The sequence below is a fragment of the Abramis brama genome, assembly GCF_963993115.1.
Source record: "Abramis brama genome assembly, chromosome: 24".
Classification (NCBI taxonomy): domain Eukaryota; kingdom Metazoa; phylum Chordata; class Actinopteri; order Cypriniformes; family Leuciscidae; genus Abramis; species Abramis brama.
In genome coordinates this window covers 2,054,954-2,080,623 of record NC_139986.1, presented here as the reverse complement: position 1 = coordinate 2,080,623, position 25,670 = coordinate 2,054,954, and the positions used below count along the sequence as shown (strand labels likewise).

Here is a 25,670-nt window from a genome sequence, read left to right as displayed (position 1 = left end):
TTATTATAATATGACATGGTTATAAAACAACAGTTTTACCTCTGTAAATCTGGTAATAAAAACAAAATGTATATTTTTATAACTGGCTCTGAGGAGGAATTTGTCTAAATGATGAAACTTAACGTTTTCTTGCTTCCTTTTTTATTTAGGGTCTGTTATGTTTTCTTTATAAATGTTATTTTCTCTGATAACCACCAGATCAACCAAAGGTCATTCTACAGATACAAACACACGCCAAGAGATTGATTCATTGATATAAAAGAACAACTATACACGTAAGCAACGAGATCCATCACCAGCAACTGGTTTATTATTTTAAACCAAAATTATAACAGGTTAATTTCTCTACTCCTCAAGGATTTAAAAAGTCTCACGTGTCCAAAAGGAGGCTCGCGATCAGTGTCGCCCTCTGCTGTAATCGGCACGTGTTTGCAAGATTCAGGAGTTAATAAGAGCAAAATCCACTCTGACTGAAGGCCTCAGAGAGCAAAGGCCTCGTAGCGCGCGTGATTCGCTACTTTTGTTTTTGTACATTGAATGATCACAGCTTAATTTAGCCCCATCACCATCTGATTTATTTAGTATTTTCATTTGAATTCTATTTAGGTAAAAATTATACACAAGCGCAGCTCTTTAGACTGAAACGAATTTATGCTGTTCTCTATTGTGCTGAATCTGCCGAACTGAACTCCGCGCTGGTCTAGCATGCGGGCTACTTCCTTGTTAGTGAGTCGGTGTGAGAGGGCGACAAGAAGTTTCAACCCCGCATAAGTATGTGTGGATTTAGCTGACATTTTTTGTGGGATATTTCCCTTCCTAAATCTCACCAGGCGCAAAAAACAACCCGTTTTCAACACATCCCTCGGAGGACACCGCTATCCGAGCCATGGAGGTTGATTTAAAGGCTGTTGTGTGGCTGATTTGCTAAGTTAGCACAGGCTGCTAACACAAGCTTTTCATCACACGCGCGGAACTGGATTATAACTCGAGCCTTTTATTGACATATTCGAGGCTTTTCAAGGATTTATCCGATTGTTGTGCATCGGGATGGTTAGATGCGATGGATTCGCTGTGATCTGGATGGGAACGGTCACTGTGTGAACACACAGATGCTAGCTGTGCTAACTAGCGCTTAAAGTGGGTTTCAAATGTTTTGCTTTGTTTGTACTGAAACACGAGTGGATAAAAGTGGGATATTAAATGCCTAACCCGGAGATCGTTCCCCGCGAGGGCCGAGGGAGAAGCCCGCCGCCACAAAGGACTCCGCGAGAGGCGAGACGGAGCAAGAGCCACCGAGAGAAGCACCGGGAGAAGGGCCGGTCCTCGTCGTCGTCCTCCAGGAGAAAGAAACACAAGCACGCCCGGGAGAAGCAGCAACAGTCGTGGCAGCAGCAAGAGGTGGTTTACGATGGCGATGTGCGGACTTTAGTGGAATACGACGACGTGAGCTCGCAGTCCGAGCGTTTCTCCGGGAGCCCGTCGCCCAGAACCGACACACTCTCCGTGGAGCGACTGAGCGAAGCCGAGCTTCAGGACTCAAGCTACGGAGGGGCTTCCACACCGGGAAGGAGAGAGCAAAACTCCTCATCACGGAGGAAAGATGGAACCGGTGCATCGGCGGGGAAAGCCCGGCAAGAGAAGGAAGTGAAGAGGAACCGATCCAACCGGGAGCAAGACGTGAAAAACCACGACAGCAACGGTAGAAAGCCTTCAGCCGCGTCCCAAGCGGATAAAAAGGACTCAAAGCGACATAAAAGCAAGTCCAAATCCGAGAAGGACCCTCCATCTGCGTACAGGGAACCGCCACAAGCTTACCGGGACGAGCGGGAGGAGCTCCGGGCCTACCGGAGGAGCAGTCCGAGCTTCAAAGCAGCGGATAGTCCCTACGCGACCTCTTATTCCTATGGATACCAGTCCCCGAACACAAACTACCCGTTTATTTCCCGGAGGAGCCCGAGGAGGGTGTCTCCCAGCTCGAACTACTACGGTCGGGAGTCTGAGCTGTACGGTGCCTATAACGTCTCGAAGTCCCCGAGCTCGTACTCGAGTAAGAGGAAGCGCTCGCCGTCCAGCCCGTACTGGCGCCGGTCCCCGAGCTACGGGCCCTACGAGCAGGGCGAGGCCCCCGGCACGCGCGCCAGGAGCCCCTACAGGAAGTCCCTGAGCCCCAGCCCGGACGGCAGGTAAGAGCGAGACCCACGATCTGTGCTCGGGGTAACTCAGTGCAAGTAACTGAAGTTATGTAATCAATTACTTTTTCAAGTAACTAGTAAAGTAACGCGTTACGTTTAAAATTTACAACAAAATATCTGAGTTACTTTTTCAAAAAAAGTAACGCAAGTTACTTTGTTTTCTTTTTTATTGACTGACAGCTCTCCATGTCCCCATGTTGAGACGAATCGAAGTGCAGAGGCGTTGTGTGTGTTTGAGAGAGAGTGTGTGTAAACATTATAGTTATTGTAGTTCTAGACTAAATGTGAGCGTGCATTTACTCATCTCAGTCGCACAAACAAAAGATTCAATATTTTTCAAAATGAATAAAATCAGTGAAATGCAGAATCTGAAAACTATGCAAACCTCCAATAACTAATTTACGAATTTAATCTCACTTTATTGACCAATGTACTTGCTTCCGAGTCTGACCTTCGATGATTCGTTAAACCATAAGCAAACTTTTTTTTTTTTTTTATTGGTAAAGTAAGTGTTAATCTTTCTCCTCCTGCATCTATTCTTCCGTTACCCAGAATAACAGCAGCTGAAGGGTTTGTTTGAACCTTTACTGTACATGCACAAAAACATAACTTTTTTGTTATAAAAACAAGCCCAGCGTAGGTGAAAAAAAGTACCGCATTACTTTTCTAAAAAAGTAACTAAGTAACGCAATTAGTTACTTTTTAAGGGTATAACGCAATATTGTAATGCATTACTTTACAAAGTAACTTTCCCCAACACTGCTTATGATTATTGGGGATTTTTATAACCTTGTGTACAAAGAGAGCGTGATTGTATGTTTTGCGAGGGTTCGTAACTACACCTGATTTGTAAATGCTGTATAATTGGTTATTACTGGGACGAGCGCAACAAGAACACGCAATGTTCGATTCCTAAGCGAATTGTTCTTTTGAGTCGGTCCAAACAATCGAATCGGGTTGAAACTAAACTCGTGAGAGATGAGTCGAACTGAATTGTATAGAAGATTGTTTCTGCCACTAAATAAAAAATGACTGCGTATTTATTATTATTATTATTATTATTATTATTATTATTATTTATAAAAATAAAAAAAACCTCACAATTCTGACATTTTCTTAATCACAAGTTTAATTCAGAACTGTGAGATATAAATTCACAATTGTAAGAAAATGTTGTGGGCTGACATCTTTAGAATCTCAATTCTGAGAAAATCAGTCAGATTTGCAAGATAAAGTCAAAATTAATATTATTTTTATTCTGTGGCAGAAATAAGTTTTCATGAATTCAGATATTTGACTGCTAGGGTGAAAAGTTAGTTACTTTAATTGAATAATAGCGGAAAAAATTATACAAACCAAAACATGGAGATACGCTGGTCAATGTATGAATGTTTTATCGAAACCCATACGAAACCAAAGAATATTTCTTTAATAAATAGCCGAGCATTTTATACAATGTTATACATTTTATATTATGGTGCGCTCATGTCCTTCTGGGAAATTGTAATTGTGACATCAGGTGCGTTATGCAAGTTTTTCTGACTGCAAATAAAGAACACTCACTGGGTGTTTATCCTTTATTTATTAAATTTATAAAGACTGTAATCTTGAATAATTAAATATTCTATCATAATACTATTGTATTTTATACTTGCAGCTTAGTTAGGTTATGTATTAGGTTATGTATTTGTTAAAGTGTCATTCATTTGAACAAATTTACCATCAATCATTGAAACGAGCCGTTTGAAAGAATCTTGTAAAACTTGCGCAAGTTGCATTTCTTTTTTGATTTCTAGGACACATAATTCTATTTAAATGAGGGTTGACAAATAAACCATAATTTGTGCCACTAATAAATTAAAATGAAAGAAACGCAACTTGCACTGTTTAACATATCTACTGTTTTTACAGTAGTGCGCTAATAAAACTGTAGTACAGATGTTATTCTGGAGAAACTACAGTTATTCTGCTCCATTTATATGCAGGAATATATTAACTTTTAATGTGTTAAATAATTGCACTGTGAGAATTGGAACTGTGTGAGAGACATAATTGTGTTTTTAATTGATGCTTTTCTCTGTCAGATACAAATGCACTTTAGTTTTATTTGCCTTGTTTTTATTAGTAACTCTTTATCGAGAGGCCGGAGTATAACTGTAGTCCACAATTCTGTCCAACTTTTCATTTAAATTCATACTCGTGTAAATAAATTGAATTTGAATGGTATAAGAAGCATGTGAAATGGGAAAAGCGCAGTTAACGGAAGTGTGTGTCGGATTGTGCTGTTTCACGTGTGTGTTGTTGAAGACTATACAAACAGTTCTTTGTTTCTACTTTGTAGTTCTTGTTAGCGCAGAAGTGAAGAAGACATTTTGGTTTGATTTGTTTGACCTTGAAACAGTCTTCACACCCACTGTTGACTCTTTCCACATTCTATCAAGACTGAGTCTGACACACACACACACACACACACACACACACACACACACACACACACACACACACACACACACACACACACACACACACACACACTCTCACACACACACACACACACACTCTGGAGGTTGAAGCCTCAGACTTTGCTACGTATAGCATCTGCTTTCTACCCGATGTGTGTGTAATAACACTAACCCCGGTCTCACACACGAGTCTTTAGATAGTCCCAGACTAAAACGCTTGTTCTTGCAGTGAAAACTATCTCAAAATATATCAGTGCAGTGTTTTTTTCTAAGGCATGTTTATAAAAGCTACTTGAATGTTCTGATGGATCTAATCTTGGCTTTATCTAAGCCCTGTCTGTGAAACCAGGCCTGCGTTTATAAAGGACTCAGTCAGATGTTATTTTAGGCATAATGCTGGTTGTAATATAAACCAGATAGCCTAACTATAATCTCATATTGAGAAGCAAATGAAGTGCCATGACTGCGTTTTTATTGGCTGATTCAGTTATAATGTGGCTTCATGCATCTCGCTGTCAGACGATTAGACGACCCAACAGGAGAGACGGCGTTTTAAACTCAAGGGTCAGTCTTACAGCCGTCTCCATTGGCCACTTTTGTTAATGGTAAATTGTTTCATTATAAAAAGCTGTTTTTTTTCTTTTCTTTAATATTTTTAGAAAGGCCACAGGAAGTTTATGGTTCCTTTTGGAAATGCCCCTTTGGTGATTAAACATGTTTTATATCGTGTTATTTAGTTTTTGCATTCAGTTCCATCTTTCCGTAAATCAATTAAAGTGTCTTAGAAAGCTTAAATGCAACTTGCGTTGTGAAAGGGTTAAAAAGCCTGAAGTGGTTAGTTTCAAAACAAGTGCAGGAAACCAACGTTTATCTGATCTATGTATTTAAATATTGCTTTAATCTTGTGATAACATCAGATCAATGCTAATGTTTTCCATGTTGAGTGATGGTGGGAGTGCTGGGGGGGGGGGGGGGGTATTGATGATTTTAGCTATGCATGTGCATATGTATTTGTTACTTGTTTTTTATTATTTGCTCTTCATATTGATTCTGTTGAAGTTTACTCGCCCTCATGCGGATCAGAACACGTGCGCTAGTGTTCAGAAGTTTGGGGTCTGTCATAGTCGTGATAGTGAATAGTGATCCATCGCCTAATCGCTGTGAACGAGGCTTAAATCATCATTGTAGAAACTTTGTGCGTCTTGAATGGTTAAGACACACAAGAACCAATGATGTCTAACCCGATGCAATACTTTTCACTATAAGTGTATTTGAGTGTGATGAATAAACATGCGCATCATTAGTGGCATTTGCCTCTTTAAATTTTAAAGTCGGGGATTCTGATTGGCTGTCAGTGTTTTTATCGTTCATCAGCAGGAAAAATGGTTATTCCAACAGTATTGCTCCTCTGTGTTATAGTTGTCGTCTTAAACTCAGAAATGACTTTGACACAATTCTAATGTCTAACGGTGCACTTGTTGTATTGACGCCTTCCTCGTTACTTTTACAGTGCTTTATTGTAATTATGGTTTGACAGTCACTGTTCCACGCTGTTTTCATTGTTTGCAAAAAGATTAAGCATGGAGGGATAATTCAGCCAAAAATGAAAATTCTGTCATTTACTTGTCATACCAAAGACTTTTGTTAATCTTAAGATTTTAAAGGAGTGATGAACTGAGAAATCAAATTTTTGAGCTTTTGACATATAAGAGGTCATCATATAATAAGAATATCCTGTAAGTTTCAGAACTGAAAACTTCAAAACCAGGGTAGAAAATAGCCTATTACTTATTCATTTTGATGTGTTTGAATGTAAAAACCAAGCGAACGTCATAAGTTGAGCTTTAAATTTAAAAGTTCATGACCCCTTTAAATGAAACCCAAGAGGTTTGAGTTGCTCCATTGAAAGTACCCAGAACTGAAAAGATCCAAAAATGTCATAGGCATCATACAATTAATCCATATTATGAATCAAGCATTTTAATCTTAAGTTTTGTGAAGCAATAAGATTGTTTTACAGATTTAAAGGGATAGTTCACACAAAAATGAAAATGAGCTCAGCCTGAAGTCATCCTAGGTGTATATGACTCTTCTTTCAGACGAATACAATCAGAGTTATATTAAAAATTTCCTGGCTCTTCCAAGCTTTATAAAGCCCAAAAAAGTGCATCCATCTGTGATGAGAGTAATCCACTCGACTCCATGGGGTTAATAAACGCCTTCAGAAGTGAGTGATGCGTTTGTGTAAGAAAAATATACATATTTATAACTTTACGGCAGTCGTGAACAGTAAGCTTTGACGTCTCTGCGTTCGTGTCTGCCGAAGCTAGTTATTTTAGTTGATAAAGTTTTAAATATGGATATTCTTCTTACACGAACGCATCGCTTCACTTCAGAAGGCCTTTATTAACCCCCGCAGAGCCGTTTCTGGCACTTTTATCAAGGATAGATGCGCTTTGATGGACTTCCAAAAATATAAACCCATTGACTCCCATTATAAAGCTTGGAATAGCCAGGACATTTTTCAATATAACTCTGATTGTGTTCGTCTGAAAGAAGAGTGTGATATACACCTAGGATGAGTAAATCATGGGCGTTTTAACTCACTCTGCTGTTGCTCTCTCTCAGGCGCACGGGAAAGTCCCGCAGCAGGAGCCCGTACCCGTCGACCCGTCACTCTCGGTCCCGCAGTCGTCACCGCCACTCCCGGTCCCGGAGCCGGCCCTCCAGCCTCTCTCCCAGCACACTGACCCTGAAGAGCAGCCTGGCCGCCGAGCTCAGCAAGCAGAAGAAGGTGAAAGGTAAGAGACTAACAGAAATCACTTCATTGGGGAAACTGAGAGATGAAACCATGCTGATGACCTGGGTCTGCGGTGGAGGTGTGAGCTTGACATGGTGGTGTCAAAAGTACAGACTTCGATACCAAGTCGGTATTGAAATAAATAAAAAAAGCGCTGTTGAGCGGGATCATAAACGCCTCTGATTGGCCGTTGTGTTCACGCACTCATCGGATATGTCTGTGATTGGCTACAATGATCAGCACACGGGATAGTTTGAGAGTTTTTGAAAGCAGGAGCGTCTGTCAGCGCCAGCGGACCGGTCCTGCTTTCAAACACTCGCGTGTGTGTGTGTGTCAGCGCTCGCTGAACAGCGTCATTGATTTATATTTACAACATGTTTTTGAAGCGCTGATCATTGTAGCCAATCACAGACATATCCGATGAGCTCGTGAACACAACGGCCAATCAGAGGTGTTTATGATCCCGCTCAAAGCGTCACATTTTTAAAATTTCAGTATTGACTTGGTATCGAAGTCGGTACTTTTGACAACACTGGTTTGACGTGATTAAACTCGAGGTTCTGTGGGGTCGGACTGGATCGAGTCCATTCCTAGAGCTTCCGAACAAATCTTTGGGGTTTGGACTGATGGGTTAGTGAACCCGAGGTTACCCCGTGAGTCCTAGAGCTCCTCCTGTCCGATTTTAGGGGAAAATCGGGTCTTTCGGAGACGTCAAATAGATTTCTTAGGCGCGCAGAAGGAGCACCACAGACACAGTGTAATCACCATGGGGAAATCTCACAGTAAAACTGGGAGCTGTGAAAAATGATACACCGGTGTTTAGCCAGATGAGAAGTTTATCTTAATTCCTTTATAATGGTTTTAATGTTCCTTACTTTTATTTTGTGATTATTTTAACTCCTTTCTGCTTAAAGCACTTTGAATTGCCCTAGTGTGTGAAATGTGCTGTATGAATAACCTTGCCTGAACTCGCCCTAAAGCCGCTGAAGCCGCTCGCGTCAAAACCTCCAGCAACGCCTCGACCCCGACCAAAGGCTCGTCGTCCTCCAGCGCCCCTCCGCCCAACCCGGTGTCCAACCACACACTCAAGAAGACCCGACCGCCCTCTCCTCCACCGGTGTGTGAGAAAGGCCCCAGAACCCCCGTGTCCAGCCAGCCTCAGTCTCCTGTGGACCGACCCAAGAGGAGCGCAGACGCCTCGCTGCCCGCCAGAGACGCCAAAGGGAAGGAGGACAAGAAGAAGGGAGGAGCGGTCCTGCAGGTGAAGGAGAAGGAGCGAGAGAAAGCGGCTGTAGCCTCTCTTCCACCGGCTCCCAACAACCTGGACCATGTGGACGGAAGCGACAGGTTTGTTTTCTAAATTACTCTGTGAAAATATCCGTAATCGTGTTTCGCTCACAGAGCTGTAAAGAGTGCCTGAAAACAATACTGGAGTATTGAGTAAAAGTACAGAGGCCTTACAGTGAAAATGACTCCATTACAAGTCACCAATTCCAAAACGACTTGAGTAAAAGTCTTCAGCCCTATTCGGATGGGATTAACTTTACCAGGGTAGATGGAGTAATGTCATTTTACCACAGGACGTCTGTAATATTACGTAAAAGTCCTGCAGAAAGCGATCATAAGGATGTAGTGTAACGACGCCCAGTTCCAGGAATGCGCTCATATTTTGTTGGTAGTTCCAGTTTGCAACAATTATTAGTTAACACTAAGTTGTCAACACTACAAAATGCTGGATAAATTGGCTTTCTGCAGGACTTTTACGGGCTTTTCCCAAATCACTGAAGTGACGTTGATGTCCAGGTTAGCGGTAGCATTAGCCATCAGGCAAGTGTTATTTAAATAAACTCCTGATGTACTTACAAACTTTCCACTGCCTCGTTTTATGAGTACAGAACCTATTTGTACTACTGTAGAAGTTTGGTCCATTCTGGGCGTTATTAGTGCGGTAATTTACGAGATACAGCCTTGGATCCATTAGCGCCTGCACTAAACCATCCGGCGGATATCTCTAAATAAGCTCTAACTTTAATAATGTTCAACCAAGGGAAAAGAGGCTTCTGGGGGGTGTTTGGCTCGAGGTCATGGTGCAAAGGACCCTAGGTTGATTTATTCCGAACCATCCCTTTAATTGTCTGGTTAATTCTCCAACTTTCACTTAGGAGCAAAAATCTGCCTTTAAACTTGGGAGAAATATAGATTTGACATTTATCGCTGATAATTATCGATATCGACTGATATGAACATTTTATTGTGATGTTTTCGCCCAGAATCGCCCAGCCCTAGCGCTGTTGTTGTTGCATTGTTTTCTCTGATGGCTTCCTTTTCTTCAGTGTCAGTGTCCTGAAAGACTCTTCAGCGGCCACAGGGAAAAAAAACTACAAACCAGAAAGGAAAGCGCGTGCGCTCCTCTCAGACCTGCCTCTTCCTCCGGAGCTCCCGGGCATCATTCCCGGCTCCCCGCACAGCCCGTCGGATGAGAAGAAGATGCCCATCCCGCGCAAGAGACCAAAGTATGTGCCAAACAATCTCTTCTCACATTCTCTCTTTAGCAAATGCAAAAATCTCCTTCTCTGGTTGCATCGCAGAATTTGTGGTCCACGCTTTGGAGAGATCAAGGAAACCGAGATCGACTGGGGAAAGCGGTGTGTTGACAAGTTTGAAATCATTGGGATCACTGGAGAAGGTACTTATGGGCAGGTGTACAAAGCCAAGGACAAAGACACTGGTAAGGATGTTCTCAAACGTCTGCATGATGCATCGAAATAAAATAGATACTGCGATATGGCTTAGTGCGATTTTCATCAAGCAGGCTGAAATTTATTTAAATAAATATATATGCTACAGGTTTTTACACACCTGACGGGCTGCACGCATACTCGGTGCCGAGCGTCACTCTGAAACTGGCAGTGCATATTTATATTTTCATGGCAACCCATAAAAATAAAATCTTGATGGGTTACTTTTGGCAATGAAGAAACTGACACGTAAATATAAGTCTTGTAATTTTACAGTAAAATAGAATTCATTACTTGTTTATTTTACAGTACAATATTAGAGCGTTATTACCAAATATTTTTTATTTTGTTTAATATTTTTATTTTAAATAAATCATAAAATCATAATTATTATTTTTGTACATATTGGATTGGTCAAAAATCGTGGACATACATTTACTTTGAATCAATTTTCACTTAGAAATTGCTTGTAAATTTCACTAATAATCAACACCCCATGGGTCCTTAAGTCTTACATTCAGTTTTATCAAATTTAAAGCTATACAAAGTCTTAAATATCTTAAATTTTATAAAAAGTCTTAATTATAATTTTAAGAGGTCTTAATTTTGGGGACTGAATAACAGAAATCATGAAATGGCTTAAGTTTCAATAGCATCTTACCTCTGTATAATTTGATTTATCTAGAAAAAAAAAAAAATATAGTGATATAATAATCTATCATTTTGACTCATCCCTTTTCATATAAATGGTTTAAAGGCTGAAATGTGAGGTTTATCATTTTATAAAACAGTTTTTGTTGAACTGTATAGTGTTTTTTACAGTTTTATGGTTTAGGATGTTACCATAGACATTGCATATGGTATTAATTTTATTTGTGCATGTCTTAAAAAAATGCCTTATAAAACTGAAATTTAGAAGTAGAAAGACTGTAGAGTAGACTATATGATGACTATATGATGATACAGTGCAAGAAAATTGTAGTTTTTTTTTTGTATTATACTGTAAAACATACTCAAATCATCGGATAATTAAATAATTTTATTTACAACTTTGAACAATATTATTACAGTGAAGCTTTTCCTAAATTGTTCAGCCCTAAAAGGATTTTGCCATTTAATAAAACGGCAAGTAACACGTGCCTTCAGAGTAAAAGTAATTTCTCAGGATTAACTCCACAAAAACAACCCATCACTCTTGAATAATTCATTATGTACTAATATAGCTATTTAAGTCATCTGGTGAAAACTCATGCATTTTTTTTATGTCACAATATATATTGCAGAAAATATCGCAATGTCAGTGTTTTCCAGTATTGTGCAGCCCTAGTCAAAACATGCCATGGAAACAGAGCTGTAGTCTTCGCTCTCTGTGCTCAAGTTCACTGTGACCTTAAGAGATGTGTATGCTAACGCAGTCAGAGTCCGTTAATCACGTCATGTGGCTAACCCATCCCTCTGGTGTTGTTCAGCGGAGTTGGTGGCCCTGAAGAAGGTGCGCCTGGACAACGAGAAGGAGGGTTTCCCCATCACAGCCATCCGGGAGATCAAGATCCTGCGGCAGCTCAACCACAAGAGCATCATCAACATGAAGGAGATCGTCACCGACAAAGAAGACGCCTTAGACTTCAAGAACGACAAAGGTATGGCGCTGGAAATAACCCGTCTTTGATCGCTGGCTCTCAGGGGTCCTCCTCTCACTGTTGCCGTAATCAGGGTTTCAAATTAACCTTTTCACTCACGGCCAATTTGGCGACTAAATAGGGCTGTGCGATATTGAAGAAAAATGCGATATTCAGTATGCGATACGATAATGCTTAAAGTGTGTAAAATAAAATTAAATGATATAACCTACATACGTGACAAGAAAACATCCCTAAACTTCTGAGAGTGAACATCTGTGTTTTACTGTAGCGTAAGAAGTGTTCAGGGTGGGGGTCAGGGTTCAGGTTATCCTTCATTAGGGTTATTAAACAACAGAAACTCAATAATCAAATATAAAAATAAAACTGCTTAGTTTTCACGGTATGAATTAAATATATACTGATTCTTATTAAAGCTACAAAAGTTATTCAGCCGAGAGCAGAGAGTGATTTTCTCTTTGTCTTTTGTTCATGACCCCAGTTATTGCAAGCGGTTGCGATATGCATATCGCGATATATATACACATATATACACAATATATATTGTGCAGCCCTACTACTAAATTAAGTTACCGGCCATTCAGATCGTCTACTAGCCAAAAAGGGAAGTAAACACATATATTATACAAATAAATCTATATTATAAAATTTTTATTTCATATATTGTTTTCTTATTAAAAAAATAAAAAATACACATTTATATATATATATATATATATATATATATATATATATATATATATATATATATATATATATATATATATATATATATATATATATATATATATATATATTAACACAATTTAACACAAATAACACCATATTTTTATATATATATAAAAATTTGGTGTTATTTGTGTTAAATTGTGTTAATTGGTGTTATATTCTGTTAAAAATGCTCTGAATTCAGAGGGTGTGGAGTGTTTGTGGGATTTGATGAATAATTACACACTTGAGGGTGACAAATGGAAACAATTTCTCATTAACAAACAACAATGTTCTCTTTCAAAGAGGTTTGTCCATATAATATTATATATTGGGTGTGTATTTCAAACCCTGTGTGTAATGAATGTGTTTGTCTCACAGGGGCGTTTTACCTGGTGTTTGAGTACATGGACCACGACCTGATGGGTCTCCTGGAGTCGGGCCTCGTGCACTTCAACGAGAGCCACATCAAGTCTTTCATGAGGCAGCTTCTGGAAGGACTGGATTACTGCCACAAGAAGAACTTCCTGCACCGGGACATCAAGTGCTCCAACATCTTGCTCAATAACAAGTCAGTGCAGAAGAGATTCACAGTGTTTCAGACACCCTCACATGTGAATGAGGACATTAGTCCAAATCATTGTCAAGTCTCCTTCATTTATAGAGCGCTTTCAACAATATAGATAGTTTCAGAGCAGCTTTACAGTGATAATAGGAGATTACAGTAACAGAGATTGTTTGTCTTTACAGCAGCTCTAGAATAAAGTTATTGTCCAGCTAAAGTTAGTTTTGATTGATTCACTTCCATTGTAAAGATCATTAGTTGTTAACTTAGGGGCCGCTAACACACGACACCGTTTAACTGAAGACAGAAAACTTAATGTGTTCTGGCCGTTCAGTCGCACGAGAGCAGTGTTCGAGAACGCAAACTTTGAAATAGATTCCAAGGTGCAAGTTTTGACATTTTTTGAAAACTTTATCATCTCAATGTAAACTTCAAAAACGTGAATATGTGAAAACAGAACACGACTTTCATTGTATCTTCATATTATATCAAATATAACGTCTGATTGATGCTGTCAGGGTCTGAGAGCATTTCTCAACAATTTCAGCTTAAACCTGAGTTTTCCAAACAAACTTTGACCTTTTAAAGCGAACCAAAGTCAACATACAAAGGACATTTAACACAGAAAAGTAGATGAGCAACTTATTATATAGTTTTACGATATATCGGCCACCATATCAGTATCAGCCGATATAATGATCCGTTTTAATGTTAACATTATCAGCCCGATAAGGACTCAAATATGGTATCAACACCCTCAGATATGAATGAGGAAATGTACTGCCACTAGTCCAATTGTGAACAAACTTTCACTGTAACTTCATATCATCTGATTAGTGTGAGTTTGTGCCGTCCTGCAGGGGTCAGATCAAGCTGGCAGATTTCGGATTGGCTCGCCTGTATAACTCTGAGGAGAGGTACGTATCGCCCGGTCCCGGTCCAGCATGCAGTTCTGAGCTGAGTAAACTGAGCTGACTCTGACTGGTTTTGTCGTTCTCCAGTCGACCCTACACCAATAAGGTGATCACTCTGTGGTACCGCCCCCCCGAGCTGCTGCTGGGAGAAGAGCGCTATACGCCCGCCATCGACGTGTGGAGCTGCGGGTGAGCCGCACTTCAAACATGCCATGCTAGCAATTTAAGCTGCATTATATATTTATATCTATCTATCTACAATAGTGTAATTATGATATCTTAAAATAAATAGCAGTTGAATATAATAGTTTGGGCTCTGTTAGGCTTGCTACGGTAGTCGGTGTTTCACAGTGTTCAGTCGCAACACCGGTTTCATCACTTTCCACCGCAGAATAACGCAATTAACACAGTATCCGTTTTTTTCCTACCGATAGCCGGATATTCAGAATGATATCTGTCGATACAATAACAGATTATTCAGAATGATATCTGCCAATTCTAATAGCCGGTTAATATCTACCGATAGCCGATTAATATCTACCGATAGCCGATTAATATCTACCGATAGCCGATTAATATCTACCGATAGCCGATAATTCAGAATCTACATATATTTTTATTTTCTCAAGCAGAAAAAATCTCTCCCAACTAATGCTGTTGACACTACAGGAACCCTCTCATTTGGCACATTACTATAATATTAGAGGTTACAATTAATAACAGAGCCCAAACTATTATATTCAACTGCTATTTATTTTAAGATATAATAATTACACTCAAACATAAACTTAAATGTCTGTATATATATCTCAGTTGCACATGAGGTAGGTTTCATAAACCAATGATGAAATTTAATGACCACATACACACATATATATATATATATATATATATATATATATATATATATATATATATATATATATATATATATATATATATATATATATATATATGACCAATATATTCAAACGTACATATATAATTAAGTCAATAAGCTGTTTATTTAAGTGTTTTTTTTATAGCCAACTAATAAACTGTAGAACAGAAAAAAGTAAATTTCCCAATTTAGACATTTTTCCCCCCCAATATCATGCAGCCCTACTGTTAATCGTATAATCACTATAATTTTCACCTAAAACCTTTCATGTTCCACAGGTGCATTCTGGGAGAGCTTTTCACAAAGAAGCCCATCTTTCAGGCCAATCAGGAGCTAGCACAGCTAGAGCTCATAAGGTAACAACAGTCAGCATGTAAATAACGTCCCTGTTTGATTTAGTGTTGTCAAAAGTGGAGATCCAGACTAAACGGGTTGAGTTTCGCTGACATTTATACCTGTGTCCAATCCAGTCGTATCTGTGGAAGCCCTTGCCCTGCCGTGTGGCCGGACGTCATCAAGCTGCCCTACTTCAACACCATGAAACCAAAGAAACAGTACCGGCGAAGGCTAAGGGAAGAGTTCGCCTTGTGAGTAATCAGAAATGAAACCAGTTCAGTCTGTTAGCTCAGGACGACAATGGGTGAAGGATTATAGCATGTACAGTCAAACCACAAATGATTCAGACACCAGATATAATTTTTGATATGTTTTCACTAGTGTGATCAGGACACTATAGTTCATTTCTGTAAGTGAGGAGAGCAGAATAAAGTAAACTGTGACATATTATACCCAATAATTCTTCATACAGTGACTACCAGTGACATTTATACACATGTGAGACCAAAAATGATTCGGACACTTTGAGCTGATCATGTTTTGCTGAAGTGTGTTTTCTTTAATTGCTAATGCTCTTTTTACACACAGACTGAACAAAATGAAGCATTGCTTGGTGATTGGTTGAGCTAAACTGGTATTATCTAATTGTGTAGTTAAATTTAACAGCTGACAGATATTCAACATAATTCATGTGTGAGAGTCTAACAGAAGGACGGACAAAACCAGTCAAACATCAACTGAGTTCTGCTCATATTTATTACCATTTTCTAAACTATAGCGAATATAAACTGTGATGATGTGAGAAATGTGTCTGAATACATTTTTGTTTGACTGTAAATGGATATGTGTTTGCTTTATTTGACTCTTATGATGTTTTCAAGAACTCATGTGATTTCTGGTCAGAAGAAAATGGAAGAATCTCTTTTTCCGTTTGCTGATAAAGACAGGACGCCTTTTAGTGCTAATGCTATAAAATGAGTATAAGTGTAATCGATGCGTTGTCTGTTTTATGACTCTCATGCTGAGAATCAAAGGAAAAGGAACTGTCACGTGAGCCTGTCGCCTCATAAACCAGCTAAATTAGTATTTTGTGGCAAGCTTTACAGCTTTTCTTGTAATTGATGAACTTCCTATTTGCAATGCAGAAATTCCCGGTGTCAGTAACACCATTACAGGGGCTTTTATGTGTGCATAATTCATGAAAATGATTATTGCAACATAATTTGAAGGCAGCATTAGGCATGTAGAGAGAAATGCAGTAAACCTCAGTGACTGTTGCTTTGAATGTTTCAGTATTCCTCTGATGGCCCTGGATCTGTTTGACCACATGTTAGCGTTGGACCCGAGCAAACGCTGCACTGCAGAACAGGCTCTCAACAGCGACTTCCTCAAAGATGTGGATCCGGCCAAGATGCCTCCGCCTGAGTATGAGGGCTTTTGTTTTGTTTTTGCTATTTATTCTGTAGTTTTTTGGGTTTTTTTTGCAGCTATGCTTTAAAGTGCTCTATTGTGCTTTTTCGGAAATGTGACCCTGGATCACAAAACCAGTCTCGAGTCGCACGGGTCAAAATTATCGATTTTTTTTCTTTTATGCCAAAAATCATTAGGATATTAAGTAAAGATCATGTTCCATGAAGATATTTTGTAAATTTCCTACCGTAAATATATAAAACATTTATTTTTCTGAGTGAATGCTGCAATATCACGAACATAAATGGAGAACTTTAAAGGAAATTTTCTCAATGAAACCCTTCCAGATTTACAAATATTCTTTAAGATATTTCAGATGTATAAATCTCAATTTCAAAAACTTGACCCATGTGAGTGGTTTTGTTGTCCAGGGTCACATATTTCCTTTCATCCAGTGTGTAATGCGGCTGTTTGTGAATGTAAAAGGTCTACAAAGATTTAAAGTGCTGATAAATAGTTTGAGTGCGTCCGAAATCGAATACTTCGCTACTATATAGCATGCGAAAAACCGTACGGCAAAAGAATAGCATCTCCGAATACATAGCATGTGAAAAACATTAGGAGAAAAGTGCCCTGATGACCTTCTGAGGAGATTCTGAAGTGTGCATATGATGGACACTTTACTATCCCATGAGGCCACGGGAGAGGGTTTTGTGAATGACAGTGAAGCGACACAACTGACGCTGGTAGGTCACGTGACCGTAACAACATGGTGGATGTAGTACGTCTGAATTTCATTCATACTTTATAGAACATACTTTCTTAGCAGTCGTGAAGTAAATCAAACTCAGATGTAGTTCCTACTCAATATGCGATTTCAGATCCTGCGTTTGTCTCCCAAAAGAAAGTGATTCTGAACTGAAACGAGTCGTCAGTAATTCAGTTTCACTTCCTGATTGAACCTGCGTAGGTTTATATCTAATTTGCATAATGCCAGCCTCTGTTCTTGATTGGCTGAGCAGCGTCTCTTAGCCCCGCCCTCAAACACTAGTTTATCTGAGACTGGAAGAGTTTGGTTCGTGTTGTTCGTGTCCAGAAGACGCTGTTTTCTGCTGATAAAGCAAATCCACTTTGATGAGATTGATACGGTAAAACCCACGCCATCGTTACTGTTCGTATCACTGAGATCAAGAGCTGAGACTCAGATATGATAATGAGTATTTGGTTTCTGACACGTGCTGTAAGCGGTCGACCAATCACAACAGACTGAGCCGTCTGACCAATCAGAGTAGACCAATCACAACAGACCGAGCCGTCTGACCAATCAGAGCAGAGTAAACCAATCACAACAGACCGAGCCGTCTGACCAATCAGAGCAGAGGAGGCTCTCAGAGAGGCGGGGTTTAGAGAGACTGTTTCAGACACCGTGAGAAAAGAGCAATGGATGATATGAGAAAATTAAAGTGTTTTTTGACCTTGGATGCTTGTAAAACTATTGTAGGAGAAAGAAAACAAAATTAGGAACGTTTAAAACGGCGTAATAGGCGCACATTGATTAGTGTGCTAAGAGCATTCTGTGCTTTAGCTATTAGTTCTTCACTAACTGTTCTTTTTAAGTAACATTTTTAAACAACTCTTTAATAAACAAACTAAACCTACAGTATATAATTCTCTTGTTAAATATGTCCTTGACATTTCTTTGTGAAATTAACTCAATTGTGTCTTTTATTTCACTCAATTTTGAATAATGATTTGGAAAATATGTGTAAATTTGATTAAGCCTCTGCTTTATTTTTCACACAACACTTCACGTCTTCTTCTCTGCTTCTGATCTGATCTCTGCTTCTTCTTCTCTGTCTAGTCTCCCTCTCTGGCAGGATTGTCATGAGCTGTGGAGTAAGAAGCGCCGGCGGCAGAAGCAGATGCCGGAGGATCTGACGGCTCCTAAAGCTCCCCGTAAGGAGCTCGGGCTGGACGACAGCCGCAGTAACACTCCTCAGGGCTTCCCTGCCGCTGGAGGACTCAAAGGCCCGAACGCCACCAACACTGCAGCCCTGCTGGGTGAGACCGCAGCCCACACGCTCAAACCGGGCCTCAGAGTAACCCGGAGCACACTGGGCCATTTAGTGTCGTCCTTTACCATTGTTGCTCGTCAGACTGTACGAACATGATCATCGCTGTAAGCCATGTCACATCTCCGTTATCATTGTCACACTGTAAGATCTCAGTAGTCATTAATGTTAGACTGTACGACAGTCAAGACGTGCTAAAAACTAGGGCTGGGTAAAAAAAATATTGATTTCTCGATTTTAATCGATTCTCATTTTTACGAACCGATATCGATTCTTAAATCCCAAGAATCCATTAGTCATCCTGTTTTCAGCTGATGAATGAATGTAACATTGTAGCGCATCCCATCCAATAAATCGTAGTAATCTTTGTGCTTTGTTACTATTGATATGAAAAAGTCTCAGATTTCAAATTATGTCCATTTTATTATGAAATTCAAAAACATAAATGCCGTTTTGTCGCTGTGGCGTGAGATCGCTCTGGCTCAGCTCGAGAAAAGCACATGATCTTCTCTTCCACATTAATAACACCAGTTACAGCACAAAATAAACATGAGCGTCTGAAAGTGTGAAGATAGAGTACAACTTATCGAAGTCCGTATCATGTGACATGGAGTCGCTCAATCAGTGTTTCACCCGTGGAAAGACGTCAGTAAACAATGTCATGTAACGTCACATTTACCTCAGAAAAACCATATCCAGTGATCATAAACTCGTTAGTCAGCTAGAAAAATTAACTCTAGAGAGGAACATTTTGCTAAATATATGCACCATATTACATATTCATTATAATTTTTAATATTCTTCAATTTTTAATGCATGTTTGAATAAATCTGGCAAGTTTTATGACAGCCACCATTTAAATGTTTATATTTCATATAACTTTATTATTATAAAAATAAATAAGTGTAATTTAAGTGTTTGTATACAAATCAGTTCATTTTTAGCTTCAGTATTATATGGCGCTTTTCCACTGCATGGTACGGCTCGGTTCGGCTCGGTACGGTTCGACTCGGTACGGTTCGACTCGGTACGGTTCGACTCGGTACGGCACGGTTCGGTTTGCTTTAGCTCGGTTGCTTTTCCACTGCAGTTAGTACCGCTTCAAAGTGGATGGGACTGATCGTTATAGTTGCCGTCTCTACTGCCATGATATCATCATATTAAATGCGAATTTTTCATTCCGTGTTTCCCCATCCACTCCATGGCAACCAACGAGAGGAACGTCTGCACCTCGTCCACTGACCACGATTCAGCCATTTCTTTTTTTGAAGTTTATACTTAGCGAGCCGTACCGTACCGTACCATGCAGTGGAAATGCGCCAAAAGTGAGCCGTACCGAACCGAGCCGTACCGTACCATGCAGTGGAAAAGCGCCAATAGTAGGCTAATGAAGCCTATAGGCCACAGCTGACTCCCATAGTTCACAGCATTAGTGAAGAGATTTGTTTTCCTTGAGAAAATTTGCAATGTATTGATCCTGATATCCAAAATAATCAATATTGAATCGAATCGAATTGTGAAATTTGTGTCTATACCCAGCCCTATTAAAAACTGAGTTTTACATCATCAATCATTGACACGTTCGGTAACCGTGATCGGCGTTACACTCGGGGTTGAAATGGCGGCTACAAAGAAATCTCGAACGTTACTTTTGGTCACGGCTTGTCTTGAAAAACGAAGGCGATGTGACGGTGGAGAATCACTGCAGGACTGAGAGTCAAATCTTCTGACACCGCCAGAAATTCGTCGGAGGTGAAATTTGATCACAACGGTCATTAATCGGCTGTCGGTGAACATGTCAAACTAACCATCAAAGACTTCAGATTTGAGCCTATGATCAGAGGATTCTTTTAGGATTTGCTAAATTTGTCTCAGATGGTCAAAATCGCACAGTGTGCACCGGCTTTAGTAGTGTCCCAAATGACATGCCATACACTGTGTACTTATACTCTGCACTGTGTACACAAACTAGCATATGAAAGGTTATTTTAAGTGTGGGCGGGGCTTGATTGTGTCTGTAGGGAATTGATTGGATGGTTGTGGTTTGCTATTGGCTGATCTCATGTGAGTGACAGGTTAAAGCCCCGCCCTCGTCATCAGAGAAGAGAAGAGATGCTGCAAGAGGAACAGGAGTTTAACACAATAATGATGATGTCCACCGATCAATCATTTAGAATAAACACTGAAATATTCTATTTTTAAAAGTCAGTTTTGATTTCATAGTGTCTTTAAAGCTGTGCATGAAGTGTCCAACATTCAACACTTAATTTTTTCAGTTAAGTGTATCATCCGGGTATTTACAGAGCACTTTTTCTTGTTTCCAATGACATCCCAGCCCAAGCAATGAGTAACAAAATAGGAGTCTAGTACTTTTTGACAACACTATATTTAGTACTTTACTCAGAGCCCTTAATCTACAATCCATTCAAGCATCCCTGCTCTTTCTCTCCTAGACCCCAAAGCTCCCAACTCCCAACTGACTCAAGAACAGCTGGCTGTGCTCCTGAACCTCTTCCAGTCCAAAAGCGGCCCGGTGGGATCGGCCCAGTTCGCCCAGACCGTGGGATCGAAGATGAACCCGGAGACGCTGCAGCAGCTGACGAAGGCTTTACCCGCTGGACCGCCGGAGTGTGAAAGACCCCCAGAACCCCCCCCGCCCCCCACGGTCTCCAAACCCCCCCCGCCGCCTCCGTCAGGGGCCCGCACCCCCCCGATGCCCAAACCCCCGTCTCCGCCGGCGCCGGTGAAGCCTGATGGAGAGGCGTCGGCCTCCGCCACGCAGACGGCGGTCACCATGCTCCTCGCGCAGCTGCTGAAGGTCCAGCAGGGGGCGCCGGGCGACATCATGGGCTTCGAGAGCGCAGAGGGAGTCCTGTCAAACACAGCAGGCGTACCTGAGGTCAAGCCGCCACCTGAGCCCAGCCCCGTATCTCCAGGTAACCTCATCATCGTCTCATCACACACACACTACACCCTGCGTCCGATATCACACACTCCTCCTTTTGAGTTATATTCCATGTGTAATATGTGCTTGAAATGTTCAAAAAGTACTGAGATCATTTCACCAGGTTTTATATTGAAAACCAACGAGTGGATCTCTGAGCTGAGTGAGTGAATGGAGGCGGGGCTCATTTGCATATTCATAGAACCGTGTATACTAAATGAGGCAAGGGTGTCGAGTTACATTCAAGATATTTTTTAAATGTGACACTTTGAGCAGAATCATAAACACCTCTGATTGGCTGCTGTGTTCACGAGCTCATCGGATATGTCTGTGATTGGCTACAATGATCAGCACACGGAAGTGTTTGAAAACAAGCAGGACCGATCCGCTGATAGACGCCTACTTTCAAACGCTCGCGTGTGTGTGTGTGTGTGTGTCAGCGCTCGCTGAAGAGCGTCATTGATGTATATTTACAACATGTTTTTGAAGCGCTGATCATTGTAGCCAATCACAGACATATCCGATGAGCTCGTGAACACAGCAGCCAATCAGAGGTGTTTATGATCCCGCTCAAAGCGTCACATTTTTAAAATTTCAGTACCGAAGTCGGTACTTTTGACAACACACGTTACAGGGGGACTTTATGAATTGAAATATTAAAGGTGCAGTGTGTACATTTTAGCGGCGTCTAGAGGTGAGTTTGCAAATTGCACCCAACTGAAGTTACGCTTGTCCGTTCAGGGCCACTGTAGAAACATGTCGATGTAAGCGGACCCGCGGTGTGTGTAGAGAGAAATGCCTCATTCTAAGCTAATAAAAACATAACGGTTAATTTATGTAAGGGTTTATACACCACTGACAACATGGTTATGTTTATGATATTGCACTTCTGACAACAGATCCTCCTAAATATTACACACTGCACCTTTAAATGGTAACACTAACCTTCTGGAATGTTTTGATAATTTTAGATAATAAAGATATTGTTTGGTAAGTGAGATCTCTGATTGAAGTCCTTGAAAACCAAAAACGTAGTGCTTGAAAGTCCTGGAGTTTCATGTTACAGAATCTGAACTATGAACCCTGGCTGACTGAAGCTGGACTGTGACGCTGTTTCCTTCTGGAAACAAACTCTGCTGCATTATTCTCCTGTGATCTCTGTAAAGCTGCTTTGAAACGTAAAAAGCGCTGTATAAATGAAGCCGACTTGCCTAATGCCTGCTGTTCCCCGCAGTGTCTGAAGGGGGCGTGTCGTCCTGCCGGCCTCAGGAGCCGCTCTCCATCCTCCCGCCGGACCAGCGCCCGCCAGAACCTCCAGAGCCGCCTCCCTGCGCAGACCTGGACTACCGGCAGGCCCCCGAGCCCCAGCCGGGCCCCCCCGACGCCCCCCGCCCCGCGGACTTCAGCCGGCCCCCGCCTCCGTTCCCTCACGCCAGCTACCTCGGTCACATGATGCCCCCCCGCCCTCCCCTCGGCCCCGACACCGGGGTGTTCAGCGGAGACAAGGACCATCGCTTCGAGTACAATCACCACGTGGTCGGCCCCGGGCCCCCGGCTCCACCGGGCCAAGCCTGGACTTCCCCGTCCCAGTCCGGGGCGCTTCCGCTCGGGTTCGTTCCTCACGTGAACGCGTCGCTCCGGGGAAGAGGACTCCCTTTTTAAAGCGGGATTAATGAACTTAGCGATGAACACGCGTCTAAGACTCTAAAAGACAGCCCTCAAAACCAGCACTAAATGCTCTCAGAACGTGACATTTCTGAATAATTCGGGGGTTCCACAACTGGAGGGACGAACTGTTTGGGATGGGATGGGAATTTTTTTGCATTTCCCACTCGTACCTTTCATATAGAGCTGTTTTTGTTTTTCTCTCCGATTGATTTTTTTGTAATCTATTCTCTACTGCTGTCTTTTAAATTAAAAAATGTACCTTTTTTTTTTTTTTTGTGCATTTACCGTGCCGGGGTAAGTGTTTTTATGACCTGTACCTTAGCGTCTCCTTTAATTACGTGAGGACAGACTAGTATTACAACGTTTTGCACTACTGAATAAAAGTAGGTGGGAACGAGTGGAGTAATGTGCTGTATCTGCACATGTAAATGACCAGTAATGTAATTCAGTTTCTTTAATTTTTTCTTTCCCTTCTTAAGTCAGTTTTTTGTTTTCCTTCCTAACGATTCAACGATTATGAGCTCTGTCGCAAGGTTAAAATCACTGGAGGGCCTTAGAAAGACTCCAGAACGACTGGTAGCACTTGTGTGTGATTGGCCTCGATTGAACTGGTGTATCTACTGAACGAGTGAACGGATCAAAGCTGTGTTTTTCACCGGTTCCCCACCAGCTCTTGTCTATAGCCATTGTAAAATTGAAAGTTAAAGAGACATTTAAATGATTTTCAAGGAGATTAGCAACGATGTCTTTTTTTTTGTATGAAGATGTTTTTCCCCCCTTTGGCAAATGTTTATTAAAGAAATGCCAACGATGTAATATGTTCTGGTATTTTTAATTGTTTGTGTACTTTTTGCACATCATGCACTTGCCTTTAAGACGTGTGCATGCATCAAAAACATCAGCAAAAAAAAAAAAAAAACATGAATGTGAAAATAGTTAATGGAAGGATACTGTATATTTAGTTTTCCAATACTTGCTGGTAAAATGAATTTGAACACAATTGAAGCATATTATACATGAAATGGTTTTGATTGCATACATATAGATTGAGCTCACTGTGATTACTTCCTGTTTATTGATAGAACGATTATAATGTGACCGCGTTATATATTGTGTATATATTATATTGTAATGCCTCGTTTAGCCAACAGGGGGTGGCAAAAACAAAGTTCCATGACTAGCGTTTAAATATTGACAGGTCAGTTCCGATATATCTAAATAATTCCTATTTTCATTCTTCACTTTGAACTTGTTTTTATTAGATTTTATATTGAATATGATTCGGTTATACGTGTATTTATAGTTAATGGAAGGATACTGTAAATTTAGTTTTCCAATGCTTGTTGGTAAAATTAATATGAACACATTTGAGACATTAAATCTTATACATGAAATGGGTTTGATTGCCTAAATATAGGTAATGAGCTTGCTATATTTTTATCAAGTTGTACTGGTCAAAATATTCATGTAAATACTTCCTGTTTATTGTTCACTGTTCATAGAACGATTATAATGTGGTCTTTTAATGCCTCTTTTAGCCAACAGGGGGCGGCAAAAACAAAGTTCCACGCCTAGCGTTTAAAAATTGACAGGTCAGCTCCGATATGTCTAAATCATTCCTATTTTCATTCTTCACTGCGTTGGTTTTATTCGATTTGCTTTTGAAGTTGATCACGTTCATTATTCGGTTAGAAATGTATTTAAGTGGAACGTACCAGCATTATTATCATCACGTGTTACCTGTTACTTTTGTCACATAGATTGTAAAAAATAGTTTTCTCAACGCAGGACACGGTGAACCACTCAGAGGCATAGAGATGTATACGTAGATGCCTCATTCGACCGCTCCTGACACGTAGGCGCGCCCGCCATCTTGCAACGGTCATCGTGTCGTCACTTACGGGAGAATCAATGATGTCAGATCATTACGCAGCTTCTGGTTTTGAAACCGCCAAGAGAATATTTAAATTCCCGAAGAAATGGGATAATCTTTTACAGGTGAGAATGTGTTGGTTAGTATTTCAAATGTATTAACTCAAAACTACATGTTTTACTATGGTGACTTTAGTAATGTCAGCTGACGCATTTGTTATGTTGTATTTTGTTAGTAAAGCAAAATCTTCTGCTGAAGTCTGTTTCATATATATATATATATAGAGAGAGAGAGAGAGGCATATATATATTCTGTTCATACATGATTCTAACTACGGTTGCAGATGCTCAATCAACTCGCTGTCGAATGTTCACAGACCGCTCAAATATGGCGGACGGCTTACCTATAGCGGCCCATTGAAACGCCCGCTAATGAGGATTCTATACATGTTTATATCTATGGTCAGAG

General features: G+C 40.4%; 1 protein-coding gene across 1 annotated transcript; it reads left to right on the top strand.

Moving 5' to 3' along the window:
• The first annotated feature begins 716 nt into the window (after positions 1-716).
• On the top strand, positions 717-24,145 carry cdk13 (cyclin dependent kinase 13). The gene is made up of 15 exons (XM_084102119.1): positions 717-2,183; positions 7,283-7,455; positions 8,435-8,801; positions 9,788-9,967; positions 10,043-10,182; positions 11,662-11,832; positions 12,922-13,111; positions 13,966-14,022; positions 14,107-14,208; positions 15,178-15,255; positions 15,370-15,486; positions 16,529-16,660; positions 18,507-18,706; positions 21,171-21,653; positions 22,896-24,145. The coding sequence occupies exons 1-15, from the start codon at positions 1,201-1,203 to the stop codon at positions 23,321-23,323; spliced, it is 3,801 nt and encodes a 1,266-aa protein (XP_083958245.1). The 5' UTR covers positions 717-1,200; the 3' UTR covers positions 23,324-24,145.
• Positions 24,146-25,670: the final 1,525 nt, after the last annotated feature.